This window comes from Miniopterus schreibersii (assembly GCF_964146895.1).
Source record: "Miniopterus schreibersii genome assembly, chromosome: 10".
NCBI lineage: Eukaryota > Metazoa > Chordata > Mammalia > Chiroptera > Miniopteridae > Miniopterus > Miniopterus schreibersii.
Genome location: NC_138110.1, coordinates 9,314,724 through 9,340,889, shown reverse-complemented (window position 1 = coordinate 9,340,889; position 26,166 = coordinate 9,314,724). Strand labels below are relative to the sequence as shown.

General features: G+C 50.6%; 1 protein-coding gene across 2 annotated transcripts; it reads left to right on the top strand.

The window, feature by feature from the left end:
• Positions 1-10,182: 10,182 nt before the first annotated feature.
• SNAI1 (snail family transcriptional repressor 1) lies at positions 10,183-25,706 on the top strand. Of its 2 annotated transcripts, none has more exons than XM_081150208.1 (3): positions 10,183-10,339; positions 11,032-11,559; positions 15,227-16,239. In XM_081150208.1, exons 1-3 carry the CDS (start codon positions 10,258-10,260, stop codon positions 15,409-15,411), a joined length of 795 nt encoding a protein of 264 aa, XP_081006334.1. In that variant the 5' UTR covers positions 10,183-10,257; the 3' UTR covers positions 15,412-16,239. The 2 variants fall into 2 exon arrangements, with proteins under 2 accessions (XP_081006334.1, XP_081006335.1); XM_081150209.1 differs by lacking the exon at positions 15,227-16,239 and adding an exon at positions 24,657-25,706 and having other exon boundaries at positions 10,187-10,339.
• Positions 25,707-26,166: the final 460 nt, after the last annotated feature.

The window sequence follows — 26,166 nt, the reverse complement described above, 5'->3', positions numbered from 1 at the left end:
AGAATCAGTTTGTCCCATGCAGTCTTATTATACTAAAAGCTTATCATTGTTGTTTATCTGAAATTCTAATTTAATTGGGTATCTGTATTTTATCTGGCAACCCTATGTCTAAGATCAGTGAGAACTGAAAGGTTAAGTTAGAATAGAGGGTGTTTCTGTAGAGGGCTTCTGAGGTGGCTGTTGAGGTTCTAGCTCCTGGCCTGGGTGGTGGTTCTAGTTGGGAGAAGGGACTTATCCAGGGTCACACAACCACAGGTGGTAGGACTAGACTGGCCCCCAGCTTTGTGCTCTACAATAATTTGTGTATGTCTTCAAAGTATTTATGTATTAAATAATAATATTAAAAGACTACAAATTTTTAACTCCATTTGAGCATTTTCGATTTTAAAACATTCTGGCAGTCTCAAAAACTCTAAGGGGCTTGGGGCTCTCAGTGCTGTAGCCTCTGCCTTCCTGAAGGACTTTTATACCCTGGAACACTCATCTACCCCTGGGCTTCTCAATCGTGGAGCCTACTGCTCACTGCTGCCCGGAATGTCCTCTCACTTTCTCCTCCTATCACCTGTCCATCCTTATGACCTCAGCCTGGAGTCAATCTGGAAGTCATTCCTCTGACTCACCCTGTGTTCCTCACCTATGAGCTCCGTGTGAATGAGGACCTATCTGGTTTATCACAATGGCCCAGTCCACTAGGCCAGGTATACTCCACCATTTGCTCATTGCGACTTGAGCATGTTAGTACCTTACCTCTCTGGGCCTCAGTTTCCTCATCTGTACAATGGGGTTGATAATCCTACCTGCCACGTAGGACTTGCTGTGGGAATCAAAGGGGCCAATGTGACCGAGATGGGAAACAGATGACATTAGCATCTCTGAAGTGATGATGGAACTGAGATAAGCTCTAGGAACACCTTGGGAAGGGTGTTTTGGGTGGAGGGAACAGCAAGGACAAAGGCAGTGCTATGGGAAAGGACCTTTGTGAACAGGGAGCAGAAAGAAGGCCGCCTTCTCAAGGCTGGAGCAGACGAGCGAGGGTGAGAATGGGGGAGATGGGCCTGATTATGTGGTGTCTTGAGCAGGGTTGGGATTTTATGTTGTGTCTGAAATGGACCTAACTTTGACCTAAGAAAATAGTTTGCTGACACTTTTCCCTCCTTGCCTTTGTCTTCCACACAGAAGTCTAGAGGTATGACAGGTGGGTGCTGGGAGAGGAGGCCCGCGGGCTTTTCCTGGAGACAGGTTCAGACTTCTGACCGGAAGATGGAGATGACAGGGTGCGATCAGCCCAGTCCCAGGGCGAGGCTGCCAAGGCCCAATTAGTTTGCTAGATAGTCTGAAAGATACTGTGCTGTGAGCCCCTGGTGGCAGATGCTCAGAGATTAGCTGGGGAAGGTGTGCTCCGCGCCTTTGGGAGATCCCAACAACCCGTGTCAGCCCTGGAGTGTCAGGGTGGACCTCCTAGGGGTGATGCCAGGCCAGCAGGTTTCAGCTCCCCCGCATCCACCTACCACTCTCCAGGCCTCGGACAACTTCCTTTTAACCAGAGCGCCCACCTCGTTCTGGTGGCCAGGAGGGTCTCAGAACTCCCTCAGACCTGGGCAAACCAGGGCAGTCGGTCACCCTACTTATTACCCACTGGCTAGATGTGGAAACTGAGTCGCAGAGGCAGTCAACATCTGCCTCAGTTTTGTGGTTGGGCTTTTTCATGAAAAAGAATTTTATTTGCATGTATCTGAAATAAAACATTCATACCCTTCAAAACAGGTTTGGAGAAAAAGAAGTCTCCTTCCCACCCCTGACTGCTGCTCCCTTCCTCAGAAGGAACCAGATTCTTTGTCTCCTTTCAGACAATCTGGGCCCACATGGTGGATATTATCGTATTTATTCAATTCTGCACAAAAGGCAGCCTATTAGATGTTCTGCTCACTTTTTCCCCCCATTTAAAAGTCTATCAATTCAACCCTAGCTGGTTTGGCTCAGTGGTTAAAGCATCGGCCCGCAGACTAAAGGGGACCAGGTTCGATTCCGGCCAAGGGCACATACCTCGGTTACAGGGTCATTTCTGGCCCTGGTTGGGGTGTAACCAATTGATGTGTTTCTCTCACATCGATGTTTCTCTCTCTCTCTCTCCACCCCCCTCTCTGAAAAGCAATGGAAAAAATATCCTCAGGTGAGGATTAAAAAAAGAAAAAAAAGTATCGATTCATTCATCCATTCAGCTAATATTGATTGAGCACCTACTGTAAACCAGGCCCTGTTCTGGGTGCTTAGGTCACAGCAGTAAACAAGACAGACGGCTCCTGCCCAGGTGGGGCTGTCTAGAGCAGAGAGTGGCTATTTAGGTTCTGTGAGCCTCAACAGTGAGAACAGTATGTAGGTACTTCTATAACAAGAGAAAACAAATTTCCGCAATTTTTTTATTGACAAAATTGAAAATATAATAACATTTAAATATAATTTTTCTTTTTTTGTAATACAAGTCTATGAATGAGAATGGAATTCTCTTTTGAAGATTAACATTTTGCTGTAATTGGGTCTCCAAGTTCAGGTGCCCTAACCTCAGATCAATTGCAAATGTTCATCCGTGTGAAAGCCATTCTTGGCTCAAGAGCCATACAAAACCCTTGGGTCAGATTTGGCCAGAGGGCTGTAGTTTGCTAAGTTCTGTTCCAAAGTGCAATCAGCAAAATAAGGAAAAGATACACTGTCAAATTGTGGCACGTGCTGGGGAGAAAGATTAAACAGGAGGGATAGGGAGTGAGCCCTGGGCTTTCTGGGTAAAGAGCATTCGGGAAAGAAAACACCCCCAGCAAAGTCGCAGAGGCTGGAGCGTTGGGTGGGGTTCACTGTGGCTGGAGCCTCCGGACTGGGTCAGCTCAGAGGGGCCACCAGGGGCCAGGTCCTGCAGGCATCCTGTGGTCACAGTGAAGACTGGCTTTTCCTATGCGAGATGGGAACCATGGAGGGTTTATGTGCGCACAGACAAACTTCAACATTTAAACAGCTGCAGAATAGTTCACTGATCGGACTGTTACATATTTAACAAGTCCTCTATGATGGACAACTTTGTTACGCTATTAAAATTAATGAGGTTAGCCCGGCCGGCGTGGCTCAGCGGTTGAGCATTCACCTATGATCCAGGAGATCACGGTTTGATTCCCAGTCATGGCACATGCCCAGGTTGCCACCTTGATCCCCAGTTGGGGGTGGGGGGTGCAGGAGGCAGCCGATCAGTGACTCTGTCATCATTGATGTTTCTGTCTCTCTCTCTTCCTTCCTCTCTCTGAAATCAATAAAGACATATTTTTAAAAAAATTAATGAGGTTAATACTTGCAAATAATAATTTTAAAAATGTAAGACATGGGAAAGGACATGTAGTAAATCTCCCTCCCACCCCTGTCCTTCCGTCCTCAGAGACAACCAGTTTTTAGCTCCTCCCTCCAGAGGTGGTTTCTGTCTCTAAGAAATATCTACATACTTCGCTCTCTTTCTGTGCAAATGGTATCACTTTGTATGTTCTGTTCTGCACCTTGCTTTTTATCATTTAATGTCTTGACATGATTCCACACCCATTACATATAGAGCTTTCTCCTTGGTGGCAGGTGGGGAATATGACTGTACTGTAATGTATTAACTAGTCCCCATGTGGGCCTAGGCTCGAGGGTAAGAACCTGGCACAAAGTAGGTGTTCAGCAAACAGGAATGAAAGGGCTTGTACATCTTTTCTTGGAGCTCCCAACTTGACCACACCCAGCAGACTTCCCGGGAAACTTCCCCTGAAAGCCTGGGGATGGTGACTTTGCTTTACAGGGGGCCTGTTTGGCCTGGCCCAAGGCTGAATCACTGTTTGTTTTCTGGGAACAGTGAGACACTCAAAAGGTTTTTGTTTTTTAAATCAAGGATAAGGGTGGAGGTTGACTCATTCATGGAACCCTCCATAGACAATGTATTCTTCCCAGTCAGGATTAACACTGACTCTGATTGATTCACTGACTGATTAATGATCTAATCAGCAGGGGCCAGTTAGCATAATATGCAAAGAGCTCTTAATTCATCAACTTGGTGACCAAAGGACACGAAAGGATAGTTCAGAATATAGAGAAACAGAAATGGCTTTGGATATGTAAAAAACAAAAGACAAAAAACAAACGCTCCACCCCACTCTCGTGAAATGCAAATTGTATCCTGGAGATCTCACTTTCCCTCCTCAGATAGGACAAGAGAAAACAGATAACACCCTGCCTCCGCCAGGCTTCTTGAAGGGGCCCTCACCTCCCTGCTGGTGGAAGTGTAATTTAGTTTAACCTTTTGGGAGGACATTTGGACAGATCTATCAACATTTGATATAACATACCTTTGACTGGGAGTACAAAGATGTGAGTACAATATATTTCATTGAAACAGCCACCTTGTTTGTAGTGGCAAATTGTAGTCTAATTTAAATGTCCACCATCAGTCCCTTTGTTAGATAAATTGTGTGATTATGGTATAATCCATACAATGAAAGCCTGCAATCCTGCAAAAGATAGCTGCGTGTAACGATATGGAACAATTTTCAAGACACTGAATACTGTTACTTGGGAGGAAAAAGAAGGTGTAGGCTAGTGTGTAGGGTGCTGTTTGTGTTACATAAAGAGGGATGTGTACACTAATAGACATACTATGTATCTCCCTGTCTCCATTAAGACCATTTCTGAAAGGTCCTACAAGACACTGGTAAATGTAAGTTGCCTTTGGGGAGGAACACGGAGATCTGGGATGGAGGGAGACTTTCCTTTTTGGTTGGTGGTAAATCACACTTTTTAGTTATTGTTTTTACTTTTTAAAAAAATCCTCACCCGAGGACATGTTTTTATCGATTTTAGAGAGAGGAAGTTGAGAGAAAGAGAGAGAGAGACATCGGTGTGTTGGTTGCCTCCCATAAGCGCCCCAACCAGGGATGGAACCAGCAACCCTTTGGTGTAATAGCCCATGCTGCGGCCAGCGGAGCCACCGGGCCAGGGCCGTTATTGTTTTTACTTCTGGGGGATGGACACCTGTGGAAGATGCAGGGCCGTAGTCAAATGCATCTTCCTCTCAGAGGCCCTTGCTTGTCACACTGGGTATTCCCAAACTGGGCCCGGCCCCCTCGACAGCCCAGAGACGGTCTCAGGAGCGCCTTGGCCAGCAGAGGGCGCCGGAGGACCGCGCCCTGGACCAGGGGCGGGGAGCCGGGGGGGGGGGGGGGGGGGGGGGGCGGCGGGTCCCCAGCAGCCCCAAGGCGGAGGCCGCCGGTTTCCTGGAGGATCCGGAATCTGACACCCGCCGTGTGGTCTCTCCTTCCCCTGCGGTCCCGGGGCCTCGCCCAAAGCCCCCTTGCACCTCGAAGTCTCCGCTGCCAACGGGAGGGAGGGAGGGAGGCGGTGAAGACTGGTCAGGAGGAGGGTCGGCGGAGCAATTGAATCAGAAGGGAGGGGACACCCCAGATCCGGGAAAACCCCTCTCCTGCCTCGCACCTCCCCCAGGGTGCAGATGCCGGAGGGATACGGGAAGGCGGAGGCCAGGTGGAGGTGTCTTTGAGCACCACGTGCCCCTGGGCCCTTTACCCGTCGGGACATCTCCGGGATGTACCAGGCCCCCCCCCCCCCCGTTGCAGTTGAGGAAACGGGCTGCGGGGGCCGGGTAGCTCGCCCGGGCTGACCCGGGAGGAGGCCCGGTGGGGAATCAGTCCTTCACCGGCACATGGTGGAGCCTCTGATAGGTGCTTTGAAGAAAACTGAAGGGGATAATGGGATTTGAAAAACAAGTGGCGTTGGGGGCGGTGGGATCCTACTTCGGCTAGGGTTGGTGATCAGCACAGGCTCCTAGAGGAGGTGACTTCAGTTTTGTTTTTTGTTAAAGATATCATTTATACGAAAAGTGTTTACATGCCTATGCTCAGTTTAAAAACTAATAAAGATCTTTCTGCGCTTAAACAGAATAAAGCCCGGCAGGTGTGGCTCAGTAGCTGATCATGGACCAATGAACCAAGAGGTCACTGGCTCCATTCCTGGTCAGGGCATATGTCTGAATTTCGGGGTAGATCCCTAGGAGGGGGCTTGCAGGAGGCAGCCAGTCAGTCTCTCATCGATGTTTCAATCTCTCTCCCTCTCTTGCTAAAAATCAATAAAAACATATTAAAAAAGAGTCAACTTAAAAAAAGAAAAAGAGAACATGACCAAGAACTCTAGAAGCCCCTCCTCCCCCAACTATCCACGCTCCTCGCTTTTCTTTATAGTTGTACTACCTCCATATACATCCCTATACAATAAGAGAGTTTAGTTTGCCAGCTTTTTGTTTTGTTTTGTTTTTGTTAACCCTCACCGAGGATATTTTTTCCATTGCTATTTATTTATTTATTTATTTATTTATATTTTTTAAACATCTCTTTATTGATTTCAGAGAGAGGAAAGAAGGGGGGGAGAGAGATAGAAACACCAATGATGAGAGAGTCATTGATTGGCTGCAGCCCGCAACCCGGGCATATGCCCTGAATGGGAATCGAACCCTGATCTCCTGGATCCTAGGTCGAAGCTCAAGGGCTAAGCCACGCCCAGCCAGGCTCCATTGCTTTTTAAAGAGAGAAGAAGGGAGGGAGGAAGCAGAGGGAGGGAGTAGAGGGAGTGTAAGAGAGGGAGGGGAGAGAGAGAGAGAGAGAGAAACATACATGCGAGAAAGATACATCAATTTTCTACCCATCCCCTCACCCCCTTCCATCTGCAACCACCAGTTTGTTCTTAGGATCTGTGAGTTTGTTTTGTTGTTGTTTTTTAATCCTCACAGGAGGATATTTTTTTCCCACATTGCTTTTCAGAGATTGTTGAAAGGAGGGAGGGAGAGAGAGATACATCGATGTGAGAGAGACACATTGTCTCCCGCATGCGCCCCGACCGGGGCCGGGGATGGAGCCTGCAACTGAGGGACGTGCCCTTGGCCAGAGCCAAACCCAGGACCCTTCAGTCTGAGGGCTGACGCTCTAACCACTGAGCCAAACCAGCTAGGGTTATGAGTTTCTGTTTTGTTCATTTATTTTGCTTTTTAGATTTCACATAAGTGAAATCATACGGTGTTTGTCTTTCTCTGACTTATTTCACTTAGCATAACACCCTCTAGGTCCATCCATGTTGTTGCAAATGGTAAGATTTCTTTCTTTTTTATGGCCAAGTAATATTCCATTGTATATATGCATCACATCTTAATCCATCTATCGATGCTATTGTAAATAATGCTTTGATGAACTGAAAGGGGTGCATATAGCTTTCCCAATTAGTGTTTTTGATTTCTTCAGATAAATACCTAGAAGTGGAATTGCTGAGTCATATGGTAGTTTTGTTTTTATTTATTATTTTTTCAATATATTTTTATTGCTTTCAGATAGAGGAAGGGAGAGGGAGAGAGAGATAGAAACATCGATGATGAGAGTCATTGATTGACTGCCTCCTGCACACCCCGTGCTGGGGATCAAGCCGGAAACCCCGGGAATCTAACCGGGATCTCCTGGATCATAGGTCGATGCTCGACCACTGAGCCATGCCAGCCAGGCAGTAGTTTTATTTTTAATTTTTTGAGGAACCTCCCTACTATTTTCCATAGTGTCTGTACCAATTCACAACTCCACCAACAGTACATCAGGGTTCCCTTTTCTCCACATCCTTGACAATACTTGTTTGTGAAATTATGTTTTTGAGATTTATCCCTGTTTCTACATGGAGTGGCTGTTCATTTTTATTGCTGTATAGTATTCCATTATTGGACTGTACCATGATTTATTAATCCATTCTTCTGTTAATAAACATTTAGGTTGTTTCCAGTTTCTCCCCATCAGGAACAAGGGTGCAATGAATGTTCTCTTGATTTTTCTGGGTTTGAGGCTTGGCATCAGTTCTCAACTTTGGCTGCTCATTAGAATCCCCTGGGGAGTTTTTTTAAATGCTAATACCAGAGGTCCCCCTCCCTATCAGGCTGATTAAATCAGTGTGTCTGTTGGGGTGGGGTCCAGGCTTGGGCAGTCTGGGCTGAGAACCCTGGGATGTAGTTTACCTGGGAGAATTGCTGGGAGGAGTAGAGTCACCTGTCACTAGCTGATGCCAAAGTTTTCCAAAGTGGCTGTGCCCATTGATATTCCCCTCAGCATGGGACAAAGGTCCTGCTGTCCTCACATCCTCATCAACACTTGATACTAACCAAATTTTAACTTTTCATCCTGAGGGGTGTGAAATCGTATCTCAGTGTGGTTTTAATTTGCATTCCTCTCATTACTAATGAGGCTGAGCAGTTGGTGAAATTAATGCTGAAACAGAGACTGCAAAGGGACCAGCCAGGTGAAGATCTGGGGGAAGAGAAATTTAGGGGGTAGGTAGGACGAAGGGCAGGTGCCAAGGCCCTGTGCTAGGCTAGGGCTGGGGTGTGAGCAACAGAAAGAAGTGGGTGGGAATCACTGTGCTTGGGGAGGGGAGAGAGTGGCTCCAGACAGGGTCTGCAGAGGTGAGATCAGGGCAGAGGGCTGTGGTGAGGACTTTGGCTTTTACTTTGGGTGAGACAGGAACATGGGAGGGCCTGAGCAGAGGGACCTGGCCTTAGTACCTCTGGCTGCATGTGGAGGGAGAATCATATTGGAACTATATAGACATAGGAGAGAAGTGTGTTCTTCGTAATGACTGCATATCACCTGTCTCCCCACCCAACCCTAGACTCAGCCACTAGCACCAAGGTAAGGATGACTGTTCACAGCTGTTATCCCTACAACCTACTGACCCAAACAGACAGTCGTCTCTGCCTTCATTCTAGGTGGTGTGAGTGGAGGGACTTTCAGGTTTTCATAGTCCTTGATTCACAGGTGGAACCAAGTTAGGCCCCACCCTTACCCCAGGCCTGGCCTGGCCTGGCGGAGTCTGGACTCACAGTACATCTCTTCTTCCCTTGGGCCCACCCCACAATGGATCAGTCAGTGACTCCTGTGGAGCCCAGTGTTAGGTCCTTTAGACACACAAGATTGACGACCCCAAATCAGATGAGGAGACCCACCTCCGCACCACATTTCCCTACTACTTCCTCCCACCTGCCCAGAGTGATCTTTCTCAATAAAACTCAGACAGGTTCCTCCGCAGCTGAAAATCCTTCCTTGGCTCCCCAGTGTCCTTGGGGCAAAGTCCAAACTCCTCTAGACCCTGGAGGCCCAGCAGATCTGACCCCTCCCGGCCTGCCCACCCCACCCCCTTCCCTGGAGCTGCTCTCAATGGCTCTGTGGTAGTTACTGATTCTTACCTGGGGCCTTTCCCCTCCGTATTTCTGCATTTCTTCTGGCAAGTTGCCCTGGACCTTCTGTCAGGTGATCTGCCTCTTTTTAACTGTCACGGAGCCCTGTGGTCTCGCCTCACCCCCCATCAAAGCACACTTTCCTTTGCATTTTAATTGTCTGTTTACTTCGTCTGTCTCCCCTCCTGGACGGTGAGCTAGCTCGTCTTCGTTAGAGACCCAGAGTGTTTTGTTCAGGGCTGAATCTCCAGCTCCTGGACCAGCGCCTGGCCCATAGTGGGCGCTCAGTAAACACACGCGAAGCGGAGGAACAAACGCATTTTGCTAGGTGATGCCAGATAGCTTTGCAAAAAAGCTGTGCTGTTTCGCAGTTAGCAGCGACGGGAAGATGCCCGTTTCCTCGCACCCTCCCCGGAGATGTGTACTGTTCCTCGTCTATCCCACGCTCTTTGCGGGGGGCTAGCGGGGCGGAGGAAATGTCCGCCTCCTTCCCGAGCCGGAGGCCGAGGCGGTCGCGGAACATCAGGTGCCCAGACCCTCCACGCGCAACGCCAGGGGGCGACAGACGCGGGCGACCGCGCAGCGCTGAGCTGGCCAGCGCGCGAGGTCCCGAAAGGGGTGTCGCCTGGCCTGGGGGATCCCTGCGCCCGGCGCCCCGCTCCCCAGCAGCTCGCCGCCCAGCGGTCAGCGCAGCTCCCGCGGCCCCACGTTGAAGCAGCCCCCACCCGCCTTCCAGCGCCACGCGGCGCGAGCCCCGCCAGCCCCTCGCGCACCTGCTTGGGGCGTGGCCTCCGGCAAAGGCGCTCCCCGATTGGCGCGGGGGTGACAAAGGGGGCAGGGCCACGCTGGCCACGCCCCGCATGTCTGGCGTACTTAAAGGAGTTGGCGGTTCGACTCTGTTCACAGCGCAGCGGCACGGCCTCGCTGGAGAGGGTCCCTGCGACGCCAGCTCCGGTCGGCGACCCCGGCTTGCTTCGGCCACCATGCCGCGCTCTTTCCTCGTCAGGAAGTCTGCCTGCGCCCGCCGGAGGCCCAACTACAGCGAGCTTCATGACTCTTCCCCAGGTGAGCGGACGGAGACCTGGGGCGGAGGGTCGGGGGGTATTTCAGGGGAGTGGACATGGGGATAAGGTCGAGGAGCCAAAGGCGAGTCTGAGGGTTCCGCGCGGGGACGTGTGAGGAGGGGTCTGAGGCGCCCGCGGCAGGTGGACCCGGGCGGTTGGGGGGAGGGCTTTTGGAGGGCGATGGTCTTGGTTTGAGAGCAGTTCTGAGCTGCTGGGAAACGGGTGAAGCCCGGGAGTGAAAGATGAGAGCGGGGTCACTTCTTGGGGTGAGACACTGGTTGGGAAGAGTGGGGAGTCCGGAGGATTGGGGGGTGGGGGTAGGGATGGGTGGGAGGAGAGGTGTGTGTGAGGAAGGAGAGTGGGACACGGCGGTGCCTCCGAGCTGGGGTGATTGGGGACTGGGGTCTTACCTTATTAGGCTGGGGACTTGGGGAGTTCTGGAGGAATTACCCCCATGAATTGGGGCTGGGAAGGGGGGACCCTTCCTTAAGATCTGGAGGCGGATGTAGGAGAACTAGGACCTGGGTGAGGAAGGGGCTCTGGGAGGGCAGGCCCGGAGATTCTCCCAGTCTTTGATTTATCTAATAAGTGTTGAGCGTCAGCCTCACCCTGCCCCAGCCCCGTATCAGGCTGTTTGTTGACTGACCCAACGCTCTCATTCCTGACCCTGCCTTTATCTCCGTCTCTCCTCAGAGTTCACCTTCCAGCAGCCCTACGACCAGGCCCACCTGCTGGCGGCCATCCCACCTCCTGAGGTCCTCAACCCCACGGCTTCCCTGCCCACGCTCATCTGGGACTCTCTCCTGGCACCCCAAGCCCAGCCCATTGGCTGGGCCTCCCTTCTACCCCAGGAGATCCCTAAGGTCGTTGAGCTGACCTCCCTGTCAGACGAGGACAGTGGGAAAGGCTCCCAGCCCCCCAGCCCCCCCTCGCCAGCGCCTTCCTCCTTCTCTTCCACTTCAGCCTCCTCCCTGGAGGCCGAGGGTTATGCCGCCTTCCCAGGCCTGGGCCCGATGCCCAAGCAGCTGTCTGGGCTCTCAGGGGCTAAGGACCCCCAGTCTCGCAAGGCCTTCAACTGCAAATACTGCAACAAGGAATACGTCAGCCTGGGTGCCCTCAAGATGCACATCCGAAGCCACACACTGCCCTGCGTCTGTGGCACCTGCGGGAAGGCCTTCTCCAGGCCCTGGCTGCTCCAGGGCCACGTCCGGACCCACACCGGTGAGTGCCCCCTGCAGGCTGGTTGCCCTTCTCACTGTCCCCACCACTGCCTTCTTTACCCGCTCTCGTGAGACTGGGTTTACTGTCAATCTCAGATTGTAGAAACTGAGACATGACTTCTAGCTCAAGAGTTCAGGGGCCTAGCTCTCTGAAATGTTTGGCAGAAAAATTCATTCATTCATCAGCTAAGCAGAAAGGCTAAGTGGATAACTTTACAAGTACCTTTGCGATCTCAGTTTCTCAGCCAAATGGGTTGGCGCTGGATATGGGAAAGGTGCAACCAACACCTTGCTGTTGGAGCCAGGTGTGAAGGGGCCCTCCCTGCTCCCCCCTCCCCCAGCCCACCCCCACCCCCACCTCAGCCAGACAGGATGTTGTTAGAGGCCCCCCACCTGGCTCTGAATGCTGCTTTGAGAACTTTCTCAAACCTTGGGCTGATGTTTCACTTTGGGTCTCAGTTTCCTCATCTGTCAATTGAACATAAGATACCTTGGGGGATTTTCTGTGGTGTAAATGAAAGAAAGAATACAAAAAGCACCTGGGATGTGTTTGGTACACCATCAACATGCACAAAAATGGTAATTGGTATTTGTTCTGCTTCCATGCTGTGTGACCTTAAGTAGGTGATTTAACCTCTCTGAACCCCAGGATTAGAATTGAATAATATAGGGTGGGTTATGATAGTGTTTTACAAAGTGGCTATCAAGATTCAGTGGTTCCTTAATCACTTTATAGTAAGTTATTATCTTGATGATTCTCAGGTCTGCTCTCCCCACCCTCACCTTGGAGTAGATAAACTCAATCCTATCATGCCTGGGAACACCTTTGCTGGCAGAAAACACAATTATGTCTCGGTATTTCAAAAACATAATACTAAATGTGTAGAAAATTGTGAAATGGAGCCTTTTCTATTCTTTAACTTTCTAGAAAGGTAGCCACTTTTTAGAACTTGAATGATGGAGGCTACCATGTTTGGGGCTGCTCTTTGGAGAGTGACTCTGGAGGGAGAAGGTTCAAGGGTCATATTATCAGCTTTGGGGTCAAGCTATCCGGTTGGAGACTCAGTTCTGGCATTTCCTGGCCCAGGGGCTGACCTCTGAGCCATGAGGGTTAGTGAGGTGGTTTGTGAGCGATGCATTTTGCAGGCATTATTGGTGTCATTAATACTCCTACAAAGTGGCCCTGGCATCCTCCCCAGTTTGCAGACTATAGCTACCCATTTCTCTTTACTTTGTGCACAAATGGCCCTGATTTTAACATGTAAAAGTCCAACTGCCTGGCCTCTGTCCTGGGTGCCTGCCCAGCTGATAGGGCTCTATTTGAGGGGAGCTGGAACCCTAGGGTGCTGCCTTGGCCCTCCTCTCTGCTCTTATGAGACATTATTTTAATGTAAAGGCATGGCTCGGACACAAAAAGCTTGTTGAAATTCACCATCACCATCCTCATTGACACCCATTGTGTGCCTTAATGGTGGCCCTAGTGGGTGGGGTCCGGCGGGTGGAGCAGGTGCATAGGGCAGCGGTGCCCAGCACCTGTTCTGGGCTGCAGCTGCTGGCCCACAGCGTGTCAGGCCCCTTTAATCCGGGGAGTATCGCATGTACAGTGCTCCCCTCAGCGGCCTTTGTCCCTGCCTGCCTGGTGCCGATTTCACACTCGCCAGGAGCACCATAAAGGCGTCTGGGGGTGGGGGATCAGTGAGGGGTGGAGGCCTGTGCCTCCCGCTTGCACACAAACCTCCACCCCATCACATCCTACAAGGCCTCCTTCCCCCCTTTGTTCAGGCTTACGTCTAATCAGACATAACATGAAGGCGGTGTTCACTGAGCACTTGCTGTGTGGGAGTCAGTGCTCAGGGCTTCCTTCACCTGTGTTAACACAGTAACTCCATCAACAGCCTTAGGAGGGGAGGTGCCATAATCCCCACCTTACAGGTGAGGAAACTGAGGGACAGAGAAGGAAGTTACTTTCTCAAGTCACAGCTTATGAGGCTAGAGCCAGGGCTCCTTCACCCCCCCAATGTGGTAAGAGGGAACTGGCTTTCTGTGCCCTGGGGAATACAGAACTCCATCCCATTTACCAGATCTGCTTACAGCAAACCCTTTGTTCACAGGGAGTGTGTGAATGAGGAAGAACTTCACTTAGACCTCGTAGAATGTGATCATCAAACCCTTTAGGCCTGGTATGCAGAGGGTGCTCAATAATGGCAGAGCAAATTACATTCCTTTCCCAGTTCTCTGGCTAGGTAGCCCCCTCTCTGTCTCAGGAGACTGAGCCTTTGAATGGATGGTTCCACAGTCAGCCTCAGGCATGTGACTTCTGGACCCCTCCTTCCCAGTGCCCAGCACAATGCCCCAGGCACCCAGTAGGCTGATGTAATTCATTCATTCCCTGCTGTTCTTGAATTCTAGCACTGGGATTTAACCAGTGGGCCATGGCCTAGGGGCTGATCAGTGGGAGAGAAAATTGCATTTTTTGGAGAAGAATATTCAGTGTTATAAAATAGTGCCCAGCACATAGTAGGAACTTGATAAGTATTAGTTTAATGAGTTACTATTCTGACTTTTTATTTGGGAAATGCTGCACCCCTAAGAAGAAACAAAACATAACATTGTCATAACATATCCTCTTGGTTGGGGGAGGAATTATAACAAGGGTTATCTGATGGTGATTGACCGACCAAGCTCCTCTGAGCCCTTAAAAACTTACTCTTTGTACAAGCACTCTTTGTATAAGACTTCCAAAAACAGTCCTGTCCAGACAGATGGCATGAGGCTGACAGGTGGGAGGAGTTTTAAATAAGTCCTAGGTAAAAGGTTTCTGTAGCCTCTTGGGGGTCCCACGCCCTGGCAGGAGGCTTGGAATGGAGTCAGGGGAGGCCGTTGCCCTCATGGGACTCGGGCTGGTTGGGGGGCAGACAAGGAGACTTGATATTACCCTGAATGTGATCAGCTTCAGTTTGACCCAGAGCAGTGGCCAGACTTGCTGGGATGGGAGATCCCCGAGGCATTTAAGGCTGGCTGACTTTTAATGCTTTGTCCCCAAATGAAGCAAATTCAGGAGTGATAATCAGGAGCACTGACCACAGCCTTCTTACCCCAGAGGCAGTCTGTGTAGTGGTAAAAATCAAGGTCTTGAGTCAGGCTGCTTGGTTCCTGCTGGCTGACCCTGCATATGCTACTTAACTTCTCTGTGCCTCAGTTTCACCATCTCTAAACTGAGGCAAGGGTAGGATTAAATGTGAAGTGTAAAACGCTTCTCACTGTCCCTGGCACAAAGTAAGTGTTCAGTAAAGGCAGCTGCCATCATTGTTTGTTGAGCACTTCCTGCTGGCACTGTGGGGCTGAGTACTTTATTCTACATTCTTTCAGTTACCAACCCTTATGAGTGGGGGGTGAACAGTGCATTTTCCAGATGAGCAAATGGAGGCTCAGAGAAGCCAGATGACTTGCTCAGGGTCACAGGGTGGGAAGCAGCAGAGCTCCCAATCAAAACCAGGCCTTTGGACACTGGATGTGGCCTGGTTTTTCTGGGTCATGGGACTCCTTCAGTGTTGGGGATGAACAGGACTCTAAAGGCTAGGGGTGGGTGGGCAGGGATTTCAATAAATGTCAGCTGTTGTCCAAGCGACTTAGCAGTCTCCTGACTGCCTCCTGCTTTCTCTCCCCAGGGGAGAAGCCCTTCTCCTGCTCCCACTGCAGCCGTGCTTTTGCAGATCGCTCCAACCTGCGGGCCCACCTCCAGACCCACTCAGATGTCAAGAAGTACCAGTGCAAGACATGCTCCCGTACCTTCTCTCGCATGTCCCTGCTCCACAAACACCAAGAGTCAGGCTGCTCAGGGGGCCCCCGCTGACCCCCAAGTCTCCTTCAGCCTCTCCAGACCCTCCCCCTGCAGCAGCCTACCCCAGCTCCGGAAGGAAGGACCCCTACATCCTTCTCACCGCCATGGAATTCCCTTCTGAGCTCCCCTTTTGGCTGTCTTAGGCCCAGAGGACGCTGAGGACCATTTTCCAGTGTGTCTGCTTTGGGGGCCTCAGTTGGCTCTGCGGACGGCTGATGAGAGGGTGTCCCCTTCTGGCAGCCACTGCTTCAGAGCGAGCCTTCTGGAGTTGGCCTTTCTGTGTGGGCTTGTGTATCCAAAACTGTTTGGATACAGCTGCTTTGAGCTACAGGACAAAAGCCAACAGACTGGATATAGGAGGCTCCCACCCCACTCAGGGGACCCCACTCCTCCCCACCCCAGAAACCCTCAGGCCACCTCTCCAGGAGGTGTGAGTAACTTGCAATAATCCACCCCCAGGGGCACCCACGGGCCTACGGGGGCGTCACTGACACAAGGACATGTCTGGACCCCAGGATGCCCCAGGCCCGGGCAGCTATTTCAGCCTCCTGTTTGTCATGGTGGCACCTGTTTCACGGGCAATTTAACAGCGTCTCAAAAGGGAATGTGAGTAATTGCCGTCACTTGTCGGGGGCCCAAATAGGGTGCTTTGGGCCCAACCAATATGTCTCCCAGAACTATTTTCAGGGACCTGACAGGTGGGCCCAGGAGGAAGATGTTTACATTTTTTAAAGGTACACTGGTATTTATATTGCAAGCAACATTTTGTACTAAGGAAACATTTTGTATAGTTATATGTACAGTTTATTGATATTCAATAAAGCGGTTAATTTATATATAAGAAAGTCTTGGTTTTCTAGAGGAGTGGGTATTTCAAAGGGCCTGTAGGGAGGGGAAAGGGACAAGGATTCATGGAGCTCACATATTCCTGACACAGCCTTAAATCATGTCCTTTTAAACATCATGTGACTTTGGACTCCTGGGTTTGACAGTCAGGGGCCTTGTTTGTGCAAATGGGTTTTCCTCTGAGCTGTGTCCTGTGTGATGTGGAGGTTGGGAAACACCTGCGGCCGGGTGGACAGTAGGGGGTGTGTGCAGGTTCCTGCACTCTGTACATGTGGCGCTGATTCTCTTGTTGACCATTTTGAAGCTGACCAGGCCCACAGGCTGCGAAGCTGGTTCCCTGGGTCTTATCAACCAGACAGGCTGGGGGCTTTGCCCAGCACTGCAGGACTTTGGTAGAGGGCTTGGCTGTCTCTCGCAGCTGACGGGGTGGAATGCCACGAGCAAGAAGGGGACAGAGGATGTCCTTCCTGTTTCCAGGGGCTCTGGGCCCTGCTCTGGCCTCCCTGTTGGACCCACACCTCTTTCTGGCTGCTGGGTACCAAATGGCCTTTGATGCAAGGAAATTGTCTGGCTGGAGCCAGGAGGGTGAGAAGCCAGGCCAAAGGGTAGGGGTCATTCAGCTTCCTGCTCCAGGACAGGACGGGGAAGACAGTCAGCTTGCCTCCTGGGCTGGGATAATTCACTCCTGGCTGGCAGGCTGTGTGGTGACCTCACCTCTGGGGCCCTCCTGGGGCCAGGAGAAAATGAGTGTCCTTTTTGAGCACAAAAGGTGCTGAAGGTGCCAGTTTCCTGCGGGGAGCTGAGCAGGCGTGCAGGCGTCCCAGAGCTGGAGCCCCAGAGTCAGGCTGGGGGTGGGGGGAGCTTCATGTTCCAAAGGAGAGATGATTCTTTCTTCTAAACAGGAAATGGTGACCCGCAGGCCGGGAGCAGCCCTTAATGACTTGCAGCTTTCCTCCCCAAAGAAAAAAAAGTTCTCTAACAATCACCAAATTGTAGCCGGCCTCCCTGAAGGGAAGTTAGAGAGTTGGGGCGGGAGGGGGGGTGGTGCGGGGCTGGGCACCAATTTGCTGAAGGCCTACTGTGTCCCGGGTTCCCGGGCTGCCCTGTACATCCACCCCACAGTAGGTGCTGACATTGATGGAGAATGAATAAATGACTTCACTCCAAGGGGCTGGCAGGGTGGAAAGCCCCAGCTGGCATTTAAAATTGGGTCTATCCTGGGAGCCTGACTCTCAGGGTGCCTGAAGCAAGGCTCTTCTGGACCCCCAGTTTCTGCCTCTATAAAATGGGGTGATGATAGTGTCTCCCTCTGGGTTAATGAGCCCTGTGTGTGCCAGGTCCTGTTCTAGGCCCTGGGGTTATAGCCGTGGACAAATGGACGGTCCCTGCACTCACGGAATTTAGGTTCTAGTTGGGAGACAGAAAACAAACAAGTGATTAAATAAACAAGCCGCTCTCCTACAGCGATGGTGCCAAGATGGAATTAAAGTGAGCACGTGCTAGAGAGCCACGGGTGGGGCTCTCAGATAAGGAAGGCCCAGAGCTGGAGAGTCAGAGCCCAGAGAAGGACTGACATTCCAGGGGCAACCTGAAGGAGCAAGTTCCAGGCCGGGGAGGGTGCAGCAAGTGCTGAGGCTGGGAAGAGCTGCCCCCAACGCAAGAAAGACCAGGGGCACTGGGGCTGGGGCTGGGGCTGGAGCAGCGGGGTGGGGCTGGTGAGCCTGTGAGATCCTGTGGGGTTGGGATCACAGTGCAGCCCAGAGGGCAGCCACTGGGGCTCTTCAGTGGGGAGTGCTGAGGCCTGCTCCCCTCTTCTACAGATACCCTGGACCCTGGTGGAGAATGCAATTAGAGGGCCAGGGGAGGGGAGAACCGGGCTGGGAGCCTCGCTGGCTTGATTCGCAGTGGTGGAGGCCCTGGGGGACCGTAGGATTTAAGAAGCATTGTGGCAGGTGTGCCAGCTACTGTGCTGGGCACACCTGAGTGCTAGCAGGTGAGCTATTTGGGGTCATTAAAAGAGGATGCTGGACCTGGTGGGGGGGGGGGGCGTGGAGGTGGAGGTGGGCTTAAAAAGAAAGAGGACCTACCCTGGATGGTTTGCTCTGTGGCTAGAGTGTCGGCCTGTGGACCAAAGGGTCAAGGGTTCGATTCCTGACCAAGGGCATGTACCTCAGTTGCAGGTTGGATCTCTGGCACCAGTTGGGGAGTGTGCAGGAGGCAACCAATCAAAGTGTCTCTCTCACTTGATGTCTCTCTCTCTCTCTCTCTCCCCCCCCTCCCTTCTACTTTCTAAAAATCAATGGAAAAAATATCCTTCGGTGAGGATTAAAAAAATAAAATAAAAAAAGAAGAATGAGGACTGAACACTTGACACAGAACAGTCACATTGCTAAGTGAAAAAAAAAGTGCAGAACCTGCTCCTTTTGTGGGAAGGAGAGGGGTGGAAATGAGCACCTTATCCTCATATTTGCCTACGGAAACTCCAGGAGGGTTTATGATAATCTAATAAAGGCATTGGGGAGGGGATGTCAAAGGAGGTGGAATGGGGTGGATGGAGACAAGGGGGAGGGAGCAGGGAGACAGTTTCTTAGATTTTTTTAAAAAGCTTTTGATTTTACCCAGCCAGGCGTGCCTCAGCGGTTAAGCATCGACCTAGGATCCAGGCGAAGGGGGTTCGATTCCTGGTCAGGGCACATGCCCGGGTTGACTCTCTCATCATTGATGTTTCTAGCTCTCTCTCTCCCTCTCCTTTCCTCTCTCTGAAATCAATAAAGATATATTAAAATAATAATAATAATAATAAAAATAAATAAAAAGCTTTTGATTTTGTAATAATTTCAACCGGGCAGAAAAGTTGCAAGAAAAGAACAATAAACTGGAATCTTCCATTCAGATTCTTCAGTATGTTAAAATTTTATCATGTTTGCATTTTCTCAGACACATATCCACGTATTATTTTCTTTGGAACCATTTGAAAGCATGTATTTCTTTCATAGAACCATAGTTCAATGATCAAAATCAGAACATTTAGCAGCATTGGTGCGATGCTATGTCTAATCCACAATCACAATTAAGTTTTTCCAACTGTCTCAGTGATGTCCTCCAAAGTCCTTTGGCGGGTGGGGGTGGGGAGAGACTCAGGATTACGGGTTTCATTTGCTTGTCCTGTCTCTTTACCCTTTTATTCTGAGAGAACTCCTTTCTTGGTCTTTCGTGAATTTGACATTTTTGAAGAGTTCAGGCCAGCCATTTGTAGGGTGTTCCCCAAACTGGACTTTCCCAGTGCTTCCTCATGATTAAGTTTGGGTTGTGCCCTTGGGGCAGAATCCCAGAAATGGCGTTGTGTCATAGTGCAAGGTGCCATGAGGCACTCGAGGTCAGTCTGAACTGTTACCACTGACGTCAACGTCTTGGTTAAGGCGGCCCTGCCAGGTTTTGCCTGGGTAAAGTTCCCCACTTTCCCCTTTGTACTTAATCTGTGTCTTGTTCTGAGACCGTGTGAATATCTCCATCACTCATCCAACTTCCACCCACGAGTTTTAGCGATCATTGGTGATTTTTGCTGAAATCCATTATGACTATGGTGGCTGCCAAATGGTAATTTCTCAGCTCCATCACCCCTTCTGTTTTTACTGGTTGACTTTCTACTGTAGGGCGGAGTATTTTTTCCCTCTGTCCGGGCAGCAGCCCCGAGCTGTGGGGTTGGGAGAGACGGGAAGGGGAGCAGCAGGGTCTGGTGGGGCAACGAGGTCCTCTCCTGGGCTTTTCTTTAAAACGAGTCCAGAAAATAAATTGGCTGTAAAGCCAATCACCATGCAAGGGTCCAGGCAGGCAGGTCTGGGGCCAGGGCCACCTCTGGGCACATCTGGGCCCCATTAGTGACGGGGCAGCTACTCATGGGTGTCCCTTGAGCTGGGATGGGTACTCTGGTGAGCAGGGATCTGGATCCTCCTTGCTCCTTTTTGCCTTCAAATTGTCAATTTCACACGTTATAGAAATTAATTTTTTTTCATTTAAAAACATGAAAAGGTTAGATGGCCCTGGCTAGTTTGGCTCAGTGATTAGAGCTTCCGCCCGAGGTCCCGGGTTCAATTCTGACCAAGGGCTCTGCCCCAGTCGGGGTAGGTGCAGGAGGCAGCCAACCCATGTGTCTCTCTCACATCGATGTTTCTCTCTCTCTCCCCCTTTCACTCTCTCTGAAAAGCAATGGAAAAAATATCCTTGAGTGAGGATTAAAAAATAAAAAGATTATATGTGAGGTTCAAGCTATGTGTGATCAAAACACACTATCTTGATGCCTTTACTGTCCCCAGTGTGATACTGTGAATATCTTTTTAGATTAGAGAAAATAAACATATATATTTACATGCACACATGGCGCTAATCTCACTCTTAGGAAAAGCCCAAGTCCTCACCTTGGCCCGCAGGTGCCCGCAGAACTGGCCCCATCTCGGCTGCCTCTTCCCCTCCCCCCCTCCTCATTCCCTCTGGCCACAGGGAGCTTTCTGCCACCTCAGGGCCTTTGCACTTACAGTTCTTCTGCCAAGAAGACTGGGCCCCCAGAGAGCCGCTGGGCCCGCTTCCCCGCCTGTGCATTCCAGTGCTCTCCCCTGTTGTTTTTTTCCATAGCACTTGTCACCAGTAACAAACCATATATTTCACTGTTCACAGTTTCTCTGCTGATGGCCTCCCCCACCTGCGTGTCAGCTTCACGCAGGTGGAAATCTTGCCTGCTTTATCCACTGCCGGGTCCCTGGAGCCTCACGTCGTGAACACAGGAGGCCTACACTCAGTAAAACTTGGCGGAATGGATGCTGAATGCATGTGTGTGTGACCCCAGGAAATACAGCGTGCTCACCACTCTTCGGGAGTACGGTCTGTGTGTCAGGCACAGCACTGAGCACCACACATAGATTAACTCGTTAAACCTTCACAGCCAACCCCGGAAAGAGGAAACCAAAACACAGGTTTAGTAACGTGCCCAAGGTCACACAGCAAGTAAGTGGCAGAGCTGGGATTTGAACCCTGAGTTCTTTTATTACTGTTGTCATTTTGTTCTTTCTACCTTTGGGATGGGTGTAATGAAAACTTTTATTTTATTTATTTGTTTTTTAATATAACTTTATTGATTTCAGAGAGAGGAAGGGAGAGGGATGGAGAGATAGAAACATCAATGATGAGTCATTGATTGGCTGCCTCCTGCACGCCCCCGACTGGGGATCGAGCCCACAACCTGGGCATGTGCCCTGACGGGGAATCGAACCCCGATCACCTGGATCCTAGGCCAATGCTCAACCACTGAGCCACGCCCAGCTGGGCTGTAATGAAAACTTTTGAAACTAAAGTACAACAAAGTCTGTGTCTCTAACTACTACACTTGCTTGCCTAGAGCCTCTCACAGACTTCTAGAAATCCCACACATCCTTCACAGCCAGGTAGGCAGTCAAAGGTGTATCGATATGGGGTGGGAGGTGGACCCAGGAGGAGCCCAAGTGGGGTGGGATATCCTGTGTGGTCCCTGCAGATCAGGAGAGGCTTCCAGACCAGGAGCTCCATGAGGGCAGGACCACCCACCTGGCAAGACTTCCGTCCCCACCCTTGGCCTGGACGCACTCTGGGTGACCACAGTTGGGTCATATATTAGTTTCTAGGGTTGCCATAAAAAATTGCCCCAAATTGGGTGGCTTAGAACAACAGAAGTTAATTCTCTCCCAGTTCTGGAGACTAGAAGTCTGAAATCAAGTGTTGGCAGGGCTGAGCTCCCTCCAAAGGCTTTAGGGAGGAACCCTTTCTTGCCTCTTCCAGCTTCTCCCGGAGGCCCCTGGTAATCCCTGCGTTCCTTGGTTTGTAGCTGCGTCACTTCAGTCTCTGCTCCATCCTCACAGGGCCTTCTGTGTCCTATTTCTCGATGTTCTTTCTTCTTCTAAGGACACCCGTGATCGGATTAGGGCCCACCCTAACCCAGTTTGACCTCACCTTAGCTTGGTAACCTGTATAGAGACCCTATTTCCAAATAAGGTCACGTTCACATGTTTTGGAAGTTGGGACTTGAAGGTATGTTTTTGGGAGGACACAATTCAACCCACCACAGGTGGCTACAGCCAAGGGTGCTGCAAGTCTTTCTCACGGCCTGGAACGCATCCGGGAGCGTCTTATTATTCCCCTGCCAAACCCTGAGGGGGAGTCGGGAAGCCAGTCTGGAGGAGGGGCCTTCGGAGGAGGAGGAGTTGAATTTTGCCCCTGTGGTTCCTGGAAGAGAGAGGGCCAAAGGCAAAAGCTCTTCTGACCCCTGATCTCAGAAGGTACTGTGTGAGCAGGCCCCGGGGATGGATGAGAGCCAGCTGAGGTGGGAGAGGTCAGCTGGGATTAGGGCCAGGGCCATGCAGGCCTGAGGGGGAATTTTGGATTTATCCTGAGCGCACTGGGGAGCCACGGGAGGGTTTGAGCAGGGGGAGGGAAAGGAGCGGATCTGTTCTTTGGGAAGATCCCTTGGTGGCTGTGTGGGCAGCAAGGCCAGCAGCAGGGAGGTCCCAGCCCTCTCGGTGGCGGTGGCTGGCCCATGAGACAGAGGGAAGGGTGGAGTCAGAGATATTTGGGAAATTTGGAAACTCATGGATTTGAAGAGTGAGGGAGGGGGCAAAGGCGATGGCTTGTCTGGATTTTTCAGCAACTGAGGGAAATAAAGACCAGCGAGGCCATCAGTCGGGCAAATAATGATAATAACAATTATAAGGACAGTCAACATTTTATGGGGGTTCACTTCCTGGTTTGCACAGATTTAATCTGATTCAATCTTCACAACAACCCTGGGCAATATGAGTATAAGCTTGGTTCTTACTTCTCTCCTCCATTGCCTACCTGCTGTGTGACCTATAGCAAGCTGGCTGAACCTCTCTGTGTCCATTTCCTCAGCTGAAGAATAGCCCCTCCTCCCCAGGTTTGTTGTGCAGATTCAATGAGTGAATATTTACAAATTGCTTGGCCTCGGGCCTGGCACAAAGTAAGGCCTCAGTAAACACTGTCTATTATTATGCCCATTTTACAAAAAGGGGACCCCAGGCTCCAGAAGGGTAGAGAACTTTACCGAAGTCACACAGAAGACAATCCTAATGTTTCTGGCTCTTTGTGCCTCCTTACCTTTATGGGAGTCGGGGGCCTGAGCTGGCCTGCTGACTCCCAGGGTCCGGTAGGTATCCTGTGTCCCCTGGAGCTTTGAGTGGTGCTGGGTGACCAGGGCGCAGGGGAGCTGGAAGATTCTCCATGAAGTCTTCTGTTCACCACCCTTCTATGGTGCAAGCTGGACGGGCCTCAGGTGAGAGCAGCCGGTGCTCCCAAACCCAATTCTATTTAGCTGGTGCTATGGCTTGAAATAAATGCTTTCGTGGGGGCTGAAACAAGGAGAAGTGAATCCCATGTGTTACTCTGGGAGGTGCACAAGGAAACCTAATTTTACCCCCAGGAAAATGCCTGACGCTGGTCAGGGGCTTTCCTAAGAAACTTGACCCTTTCTTTGTGAGTCTGAGTGCCACCAATACCTCACTCCGTGACCCTGGATGAGTCCCTGCCCTCTCTAGGCCTCACTTTACACATCAGTAAACCATGTTCAACCTTTGACCCAATAATAAAATAAAAAGCATGTAAACACATCCCCCAGCACTTCTCAGAGAGCAGAAAGCCGTAAACAACCCACATGCCCAGCACGAGGGGATTGGAGGTGTTCACTGGGGTGCCTGCCTATCCTGAGAACTCTGTGGCTGTTAAACATGTCAATACAGTCCTCAAAATATGTACCGTGTGTGCAGCACATGAATAGAGGAATAAAAATGTCTGGCACATGACAAGCACTCCAAATATTTCTTGAATGATTAAATGAATGAACAAACGAGTGGTGGGTACTAATGCGTATCTGTTGCCAGGAAGAAAAGAAGGAAACAGGAGGCTCGGTGAGACATTCCCCACTGTTCACGGTGACTGTCTCTGGGGGTAGGTTGAGGTGCTGGTGAGGGGGAGGACATGGCCCTTTTATAGCTTTTTACCTTGTCTGCTTCAGGATTATTGTTGCTTCCCCACAGTGAGCATCTCTTGGTGTGCAATCAATCAATCGATATTTTCGTGAATAACTTGGATGTTCACGTGCTTACTTCAAAAGGTGCCGACACCTGCGACAGGTGAAGGGAGCAGCTAAGAGAGCAGCTAACAGAGCAGCCTGAAAAAAATTGTGTGGTTCCATTTGCATAAAACATCAGCTACATTTGTACCTATCTTTGTCCTCAGAGAGAGGGGCACGTGTGCCCGGGGGGTGAAGGGTGGTTCTGTCTGGATGGTGGGGTTGCTGGATGGTGCGAATTCTCTGAATTTTCTACAAAGAGCATGTGTGTTCTGTTGCTTTGTTTGTTTGTTTTTCTAAACAGAAACACACATGCTGAAGGACCATGTTCAAGACCTGGCACTGTCTCAGGATGAAGGTGGTCACACTGGGGGATGATCATGGCCACACGCACTTTCTTGAGGGCAGCGGCATGATGTCTGGATGGCATTCAGTGTCCACCGTGGGCACTGTCATGGGTCGAACTCGGCCTCAGCCTCTGTGCCTCTCGGTGGCCCTTTCTCCAGCCCCAGTGGGACCGTTACTCATGGAGAGTGTAAATATTTACCACGCAGGCTGTTTACCGGCTGTGAGCAGGTCACCCTGATGAGTGAGCGAGGCCGAGGCTGAGCGCAGAAAGCACGGAGACTTTCCCAAGGACACGCAGCTGTGAGGTCATCGGTGGCTCCAGGTGTTTTGTTAACAGCTTCATTGAGATATAACTCACATACCGTACGATTCATCCACTTAAAGGGTACAATTCGGTGGTTTTTAGAATACGCACAAGGTTGTGCAACCATCCCCACCATCTAATTCCAGAGCATTTCATCACCGGAAGAAGAAACCCGCTCCCATGAGCGCCAGGCCCGTTCCCTCTTCCCCTCACCCCTGCCCGCCAGCGATCTGCTTGCTGTCCCTGCCGATTGGCCGGTCCTGGACATTTCATAGAAATATGGACTCATATAAGTGGGTCATACAGATCACCGCGCGTCCTTGTGTGTCTGGCTTCTTTCACTCAGCAGGTTTTTGAGGTTTATCCACGTTGTAGCGTGTGTCAGGACTTGCTTCTTGCATTCCAGTAATATTCCATCGATACGCAGATAGGCCACATTTTGTTTATCCATTTCATCAGTCGATGGACATTGGGGTTGTTTCTACTTTTGGGTTCTTATGAAGACTGCTGTTGTGAACATTCCTGTACAGGTTTTGTGGGGACCACAGCAGTGACTGAAAGAGTTCAAGTTGTACTGTGTCCTTGCCAGAACTTTGTTATTTTTGGTTTTTATTTTGTATTTCAGCCAATTTAGTAGGTGAGTGTGTGAGTGTGTAACAGTTTTCTCAAGATGTAACTTACATACAATAAACTGCCGTATATAAAGTGTAATTTAGATGAGTTTTTATTTCTCTTGGGAAATAAAAGAGTGGATTTTTGGGGTCTCTGCTCAGGCATCAGGATTTGAACCAGGGTCTGCCTTGTCCGAGACTAGGGTGATTTCTGCTGGTGGGGCCCACTGTCTGGGGAGGGAGAGGCGGGGTGCCCCTGATGGGCCTCAGTTCTGGCTTTCCCATCCGGGTCTCTCTGGGCAAAGGGCAGGTCTGTGGAAGGTCTGTGGCTCCAGCTGTGAGCCCCTGCGACTATGGCTCAGTCCTGTCTGCATCCAGTACACATGCACCAAGCCCCTACTGCGTGTGGGGCCCCGTTCCAGGCAGTAGTGGTGCGGCAGGAAACAGGTAGGCAAGTCCCTGTTCTCAGAGAGCTCACTGTCCAGTGAGGGGAGTGGTGTGTGGGGAACATTCAGGGAACCCTTCCCAGAGATGCTGAAGGAGCAGGAGTT